The 8,579-nt window shown below is 34.6% G+C and overlaps 1 protein-coding gene across 1 annotated transcript; it reads left to right on the forward strand.

The window, feature by feature from the left end:
* The first annotated feature begins 1,050 nt into the window (after positions 1–1,050).
* LOC142224483 (grpE protein homolog, mitochondrial-like) lies at positions 1,051–8,188 on the forward strand. The gene is made up of 2 exons (XM_075294258.1): positions 1,051–1,654; positions 8,104–8,188. The coding sequence occupies exons 1-2, from the start codon at positions 1,149–1,151 to the stop codon at positions 8,186–8,188; spliced, it is 591 nt and encodes a 196-aa protein (XP_075150373.1). The 5' UTR covers positions 1,051–1,148.
* Positions 8,189–8,579: the final 391 nt, after the last annotated feature.

Raw genomic sequence — 8,579 nt, forward strand, 5'->3', positions numbered from 1 at the left:
CTTTCAAGAGCCGAAGAAACTCAAATTTATTGCCAAATATAGAATTTGATTGTTATGAAGTTGGTATTGATTATTTTTTAATTAATATTGTTATTTAGGGTATTCTGTAGGAAAGTCGAGCAATGAGTGTCGAATTTTTTAATTTGGTAAAGATGTCATTAAAAACGTTTGTATTAAATCCACAAAAGCACGCACAACTGAAATAAGCAATAGACTCCTTCCATATATTAATATTTTGAGAGTTGAACAATATCACTGATCAAAATGAATTGGACGAAAGCATTAAAACTGCTCAAGGCGTATACTTGAATATCGGTTCATAATGGTGAGTACTAAGTTAGAGTTTTGCCGCTAAAGTGAAAACTATATCAGTAAAAATGGGCATAAAATTATGCATGTTTGCTGCAAAGTTTATTATAACTTGATGGGGAATAGCCAAAAGCTAATTTTCACAAAGTTTGTATTCCTTAAAATGATTAATTAATGAAAAGTAATTGTGAAAAAATGACTATTTTAGCTGTTAAACTCGAAATTCATTCATTGAAATTCAATTCACAAAAGTTCTATAATCCATCTTCGGAAGTTTTTTTTTTATATCCTCCACCATAGGATGGGGGTATATTAACTTTGTCATTCCGTTTGTAGCACATCGAAATATTGCTCTAAGACCCCATAAAGTATATATATTCTGGGTCGTGGTGAAATTCTGAGTCGATCTGAGCATGTCCTTCCATCCGTCCGTCCGTTCGTCTGTTGAAATCACGCTAACTTCCGAACGAAACAAGCTATCGACGTGAAATTTGGCACAAGTAGTTGTTATTGATGTAGGTCGGATGGTATTGCAAATGGGCCATATCGGACCACTTTTACGTATAGCCCCCATATAAACGGACCCCCAAATTTGGCTTGCGATTGCTCTAAGAGAAGCAAATTTCATCCGATCCGGCTGAAATTTGGTACATGGTGTTAGTATATGGTCTCTAACTACCATGCAAAAATTGGTCCATATCGGTCCATAATTATATATAGCCCCCATATAAACCGATTGAAAGAAGGTTGTGGAAGAAGAGAACTTCAGATTGGTTTTATACCACAAATTATCAAATAAAACCAAAGTTTTAGTGAAATTTCAATAGAAAAGTACAAACATGGCAACAAAACAAATAGTTCATTTACATAGTAGCCGACTAATCTCAATGTTAAGCACCAAATCTCAATGGAAGAACCTCTTGTCTATTTCCACCGCCAGACGGTATAGTAATGAGAAACCGGCTTCAGAACAAGAGACATCAACGTCGGATGCAGCAAATCCCGCTGACCAAATTAAGAAACTCACCGAAGATTTGGAAGCTACAAATAAAGAAGTTACTACGCTGAAAGAGAAAAATGATGAACTTATGGATAAATATCGTCGTTCCTTGGCGGACAGTGAGAATTTAACAGTCCGTCGCAATAAACAAATTGCAGATGCCAAGGTATTTGGTATACAATCGTTTTTCAAGGATTTACTAGAAGTAGCCGATACTTTGGGTCAAGCCACAAAAGCAGTACCTCAAGATCAACTGGAAAATAATCCCCATTTGAAGAACTTATGCGAAGGCCTAACAATGACAAATGCCTCATTATTGCAAGTCTTTAAACCATGCAAAAATTGGTCCACATCGGTCCATAATTATATATAGCCCCCATATAAACCGATCCCCAGATTTGGGTTGCGGAGCCTAAAAGAGGAGAAAATTTCATCCGATCCGGCTGAAATTTGGTACGTGGTGTTGGTATATGGTCTCTAACAACCGCGCAAAAATTGGTTCACATCGGTCCATAATTATATATAGCCCCCATATAAACCGATCCCCAGATTTGGCTTGCCGAGCCTCAAAGAGAAGAAAATTTCATCCGATCCGGCTGAAATTTGGTACATGATGTTGGTATATGGTCTCTAACAACCATGCAAAAATTGGTCCATATCGGTCCTTAATTATATATAGCCCCCATATAAACCGATCTCCAGATTTCGCTTGTGGAGCCTCTAAGAGAAGCATATTTCATCCGATCCGGCTGAAATTTGGTACATGGTGTTGGTATACGGTCTCTAACAATCATGCAAAAATTGGTCCACATCGGTCCATAATTATATATAGCCCCCATATAAACCGATCTCAGATTTGGCTTGCGGAGCCTCAAAGAGAAGCAAATTTCATCCGATCCGGCTGAAATTTGGTACATGATGTTGGTATATGGTCTCTAACAACCATGCAAAAATTGGTCCACATCGGTCCATAATTATATATAGCGCCCATATAAACCGATCCCCAGATTTGGGTTGCGGAGCCTCAAAGAGAAGCAAATTTCATCCGATCCGCCTGAAATTTGGTACATTTTATTGGTATATGGTCTCTAACAACCATGCAAAAATTGGTCCACATCGGTTCATAATTATATATAGCCCCCATATAAATCGATCCCCAGATTTGGCTTGCGAAGTCTCCAACAGAAGCAAATTTCATCCAATCCGGTTGTAATTTGGAACATGGTGTTAGTATATGATCTTTAACAACCGTGGCAGAATTGGTCCATATCGGTCCATAATTATATATAGCCCCCATATAAAACGTTCTCCAGATTTGACCTCCGGAGCCTCTTGGAGGAGCAAAATTCATCCGATCCGGTTCAAATTAGGAACGTGGTATTAGTATATGGTCGCTAACAACCATACCAAAATTGGTCCAATGACACAAAAATTGGTCCATATCGGTTCATAATCATGGTTGCCACTAGAGCCAAAAATAATCTACCAAATTTTTATTTCTATAGAAAATTTTGTCAAAATTTTATTTCTAGAGAAAATTTTGTTAAAATTTTATTCGGTTCATAATAAAATTTTCATCATTGTCAGAATTTTATTTCTATAAAAAATTTTGTCAAAATTTTATTTCTATAGAAAATTTTGTTCAAATTTTATTCGGTTCATAATCATGGTTGCCACTCGAGCCAAAAATAATTTACCAAGATTTTATTTCTATAGAAAATTTTTTTAAAATTTTATATCTGTAGAAATTTTTGTCAAAATTTTCTTTCTATAGAAAATTTTGTCAAAATTTTTATTTCTATAGAAAATTTTGTGAAAATTTTATTTCTATAGAAAATTTTGTGAAAATTTTATTTCTATCGAAAATTTTGTTAAAATTTTATTTCTACTTTTTCAAACTGAATTATATACGCATTGGATCGATCTTTTTTGATTTAATATATACCACGTATGGACTTACATACAATTTAGAAGATGGTGTCAGGAGGTTTTAAGATACCTTGCCATCGGCAAGCGTTACCGCAACTTAGGTCATTCGATTGTGGATGGCAGTGTTTAGAAGAAGTTTCTAAGCAATCCATGATGGAGGGTACATAAGCTTCGAACTTACGGCCGTATATACTTGTTGGAATTTAAATTATTTTCCCAAAAAACAAGGCTTCGAGTTTGTAACAGCGTATAATTGGAGAAAAACTTCTTTTTATAAAAAAACCATAACTTAAGAATTTAGATATTTTGTTAAAAAAAACGAACATTCACAACAACTGAATAGAAACCTTATTGTTTGTTTAACAAACATAAAAAAAAAAAAAAAGAGAAGCAAATTTCATCCGATCCGGCTGAAATTTGGTACATGGTATTAGTATATAGTCTCTAAGAACCTTTCAAAAATGGTCCATATCGGTCCATAATTATATAGCCCCCATATAAACCGATTCCCAGATTTGGTTTGCGAATCCTCTAAGAGAAGCAAATTTCATCCGATCCGGCTGAAATTTGGTACATGGTATTAGTATATAGTCTCTAAGAACTTTTCAAAAATTGGTCCATATCAGTCCATAATTATATATAGCCCCTATATAAACCGATCCCCAGATTTGAACTCCGGAGCCACTTGGACGGGCAAAGTTCATCCGATCCGGTTGAAATTTGCAACGTGGTGTAATATATGTCCGCTAATAACCATGCCAAAATATGTCCATATCGGTCTATAGTTATATATAGCCGATCCCCAAGCACACAAAAATTGGTCCATATCGGTTCATAATCATGCTTGCCACTCGAGCAAAAATAATCTATCAAAATTTTATTTCTATAGAAAATTTTGTCTAAATTTTATTTCTATAGAAAATTTTGTCGAAATTTTATTCCTATAGAAACTTTTGTCAAATTTTATTTCTATAGAAAATTTTGGCAAAATTTTATTTCTATAGAAAATGTTGTCAAAATTTTAAATCTTTTGAAAATTTTGTAAAAATTTTATTTCTATAGAAAATTTTGTTAAAATGTTATTTCTATAGAAAATGTTGTTAAAATCGTATTTATATAGAAATTTTTGTCCAAATTTTACTTCTATAGAAAATGTTGTCAAAGTTTTATTTTGTCAAAATTTTATTTCTATAGAAAATTTTGTCAAACTTAATTATATACGTATTTAATGGGCCATTTTAAGTTTAATATATACCACGTATGGACTACTTGGTATATATTACGGTATTAGGAAGTTTTAAGATACCTTGTAAAAGTTAAAAGTTAAAGGCAAAAGTTAAATATTACCGCAACCCAAGTAATTCGATTGTGGATGACAGTCTTCAGTAGAGTTTCTACGCAATCCATGCTGGAGAGTATATAAGCTTCGGCCTGGCCGAACTTACGGCCGTATATACTTGTTTTTTTTTTTTTTTTTTTTTTTTAGTAGATCATTTAATTTTCGATTTTGTGGTGGAATTTATAATATTTTTTTGGTGCTTTTTGGACTTGGGGAGTTGGCAACACTGGTTACAGGGACGATGCCTTTCCGAATATTTATAGGAAATCAAGTAAGGAAAGTCTAAAGTCGGGGCCGACTATATTATACCCTGCACCACTTTATAGATCTAAATTTTCGATACCATATCACATCCGTCAAATGTGTTGGGGGCTATATATAAAGGTTTGTCCCAAAAATACATACATTTAAATATCACTCGATTTGGACAGAATTTGATAGACTTTTACAAAATCTATAGACTCAAAACTTAAGTTGGCTAATGCACTAGGGTGGAACACAATTTCAGTAAAAAAAAGTATATAAAGCAGTAAGTTCAGCCGGGCCGAATCTTAAATACCCTCCACCATGAATCAAATATTATAGTTTCCTGTGAAAATTTCAGGGGGATTTGGTGACAAGTAGATCAGCTCAACCAGTACACTTTCCGAAGATAAATTCAAAGATTTTACCTATGAAGACTAGATCAGATTCTGGATTTATAACCATATTTGTTTGAGTTTTAGAGGAATCATAAACATCGTGTGCAAGTGTACAAGAAAATGGAAACGAAATAACGCCTTGATTAAAAATCTAACATCTGTAGATTTTTACCCCCATTTAAATGATTACCAGAAGTAAAATCTGGAAACTATAATTCAATTTCAAGCAATTTTCATTATGAGTGCACATGGACCGTTATTCACCATTTTCGGCACACCTCTTTATGTTCCTAAAATACTTCTAGATTTAAAATTTCATGCAAATTTGATAACAACTATGGTTTCTAAAAGCCCAAGAAGTAAAATCGGGAGATCGGTTCATTTGGGAGATAAACCAAAACATGGACCAATACACGCCATTTTCGGCTCTCATATTGAAGGTCCTAAAATACCTGAAGATTTCGTATTTCAGGCAAATTGGATAAAAACTACGGATTCTAGAAGCCTAAAAAATAAAATCATTTTTTGCACATCTATTTGTATTCCTAAATACCTCTAGATTTTCGATTTCAGGCAAAGTGGACAACAATTACGGTTTCTAGAAGCCCGAAAAGTAATATCGGGAGATCGGTCTATCTGATGGCTATATCAAAACATGGACCTATACTCACCATTTTCGGTATACTTTTTATGGTCCTAAAATACCTCTAGATTTCAAATTTGAGGCAAGTTGGATAAAAACTAGGGTTTCTATAAGCCCAACAATAAAATCTGGAGATCGGTCTATATGGGGGCTATATTAAAACATGGTCCGATACTCATCATTTTCATCACACCTCTTTAGGGTTTTAAAATAACTCTAGATTTCTAATTTCAGGTAAATTGGATAAAAACTACAGATTTTAGACGCCCAAGAAGTAAAAACTGGAGATCGGTCTATATGGGGGCTATACCAAAACATGGACCGATACTCACCATTTTCGGCACGCCTCTTCATTGTCCTAAAATACCTCTAGGTTTCCAATTTCAGGCAAATTGGATAAAAACTACGGATTCTATAAGCCCAAGACCCCAAATCGGGAGATCGGTCTATATGGGGGATATACCAAAACCTGGACCGATACTCACCATTTTTAGCACACCTCTTTATGGTCCTAAAATACCTCTAGATTTCAAATTTCAAGCAAATTGTATAATAACTACGGGTCCTAGAAGCCCAAGAAGTAAAATCGGGAAATCGGTCTATATGGGGGCTATACCTAAACATCAACCGATAGTCACCATTTTTGGCACACCTCTTTATGGTGCTAAAATATCTCTAGATTTCCAATTTCAGGCGAATTAGATAGAAACTATCGATTCTAGAAGCCCTAGAAATATAATCGGGAGTCGGTCTATACCAAAACATGGACCGATACTCACCATTTTCGGCACACCGCTTTGTGGTCATAACATACCTCTAGATTCCCAATTTCAGGCAAATTAGATAGAAACTAAGGTTTTTATAAGCCCAAGACCCCAAATCGGGAGGTCGGTTTATATGGGGACTATATCAAAACTTAGACCGATATAGCCCATCTTCGAACTTGACCTGCCTGCAGACAAAAGACGAGTTTGTGCAAAATTTCAGCACGATTGCTTTAGTATTGAAGACTGTAGCGTGTTTACAACAGACAGCCAGACAGACAGACGGACATGGCTATATCGTTTTAGAATTTCTCCCTGATCAAGAATATATATACTTTATATAGTTGGAAATCGATATTTCGATGTAATGACAAACTTATTATACCCCCGTCACCATTCTATGGTGGTGGGTATAAAAAATATGGGAAACATTTAAATCTGAAGCAATTTTAAGGAAACTTCGCAAAAGTTTATTTATGATTTATCGCTCGATATATATGTATTAGAAGTTTAGGAAAATTAGAGTCATTTTTACAACTTTTCGACTAAGCAATGGCGATTTTACAAGGAAAATGTTGTTATTTTGACCATTTTTGTCGAAATCAGAAAAACATATATATGGGAGCTATATCTAAATCTGAACCGATTTCAATAAAATTTAGCACACTTGACTACACTACTAATTGTACACCATGTGCAAAATTTCAACCAAATTGGGCCTAAACTCTGGCTTCTGGGGCCATATAAGTCCATATCGGGCAAAAGATATATATGGGAGCTATATCTAAATCTGAACCGATTTCATTCAAATTTTGCACACTCGACTATACTATCAATTGTACTCCTCGTGCAAATCGACATAAAACTCTGGCTTCTGGATCCATATAAGTGCATATCGGGCGAAAGATATATATGGGAGCTACATCTAAATCTGAACCGATTTCTTCCAAAATCAATAGGGTTCTATTCTGACCCAAAACAGGAGCATGTGCCAAATTTCAAGTCGATTGGACGGACGGAGATGGTTATATCGACTCAGGGACCCACCCTGAGCATTATTGCCAAAGACACCATGGGTCTATCTCGTCTCCTTCTGGGTATAACAAACATATGCACTAACTTATAATACCCTGTTCCACAGTGTGGCGCAGGGTATTATAAACATTTCTAAAAATTTTATTTCTATAGAAATTTTTCTCAACATTTTATTTCTATAGAAAATGTTATAAAAATTTTTATTTCATTAGAAAATTTTATTTCAATAGAAAAGGTTGTCAAAAATAAATTTCAATTGAAATTTTTTCATAAAATTTAATTTTGCTAGACGAAAAAACGTAATATCATTTCCTCACCCAAATCCCCTGAACAATGGTGGGCGAAGGATGATTAAAAAAGCAAAATGTCACTCATATTCATGTTCCAATTATTTTGTACCATTCTGTGATACCACCATTCTATCATTATTACCCTCAATCTAGCTTACCTGGATATGATAATTGCCCCAGTTTGTCATTAAAGCTGGCACATTGGCATAATGTTAATGCAAGTTTACGCAATTCGTAGGATAATTAATATTTATGATATGTCTCTGTGTCTGTCTGTCGGTCTGTTTGTCTCGCTCTCTCTCTCTCTCTCTCTGTATGTGCAAATACGACGACCCAATAGTTTTAATTGTTGTGTGCCCATTGTGGAAATATTTAAATTTTCCAACATGATAACAACAACAAAACATGCAATATTTCCAGTGACATAAATTTATGACTCCCATTTGTTGACAGAATGGGCCAGCAGTTAGGGAATCGAAATGAATGTTGGGTTCTCAAAAAAAAACTGGGGTTTTGTGTTTGGTTTGCAGGAACGTGTTGAAGAGGAGGTTTCACTATTAAAAACAAGGGAAGAATTCTTTTTTTTTTTAATTTTTCCTTTGAACTAAGTCGTACCAAATTTAAATTTA

This window comes from Haematobia irritans, chromosome 2 (assembly GCF_050003625.1).
Source record: "Haematobia irritans isolate KBUSLIRL chromosome 2, ASM5000362v1, whole genome shotgun sequence".
NCBI lineage: Eukaryota > Metazoa > Arthropoda > Insecta > Diptera > Muscidae > Haematobia > Haematobia irritans.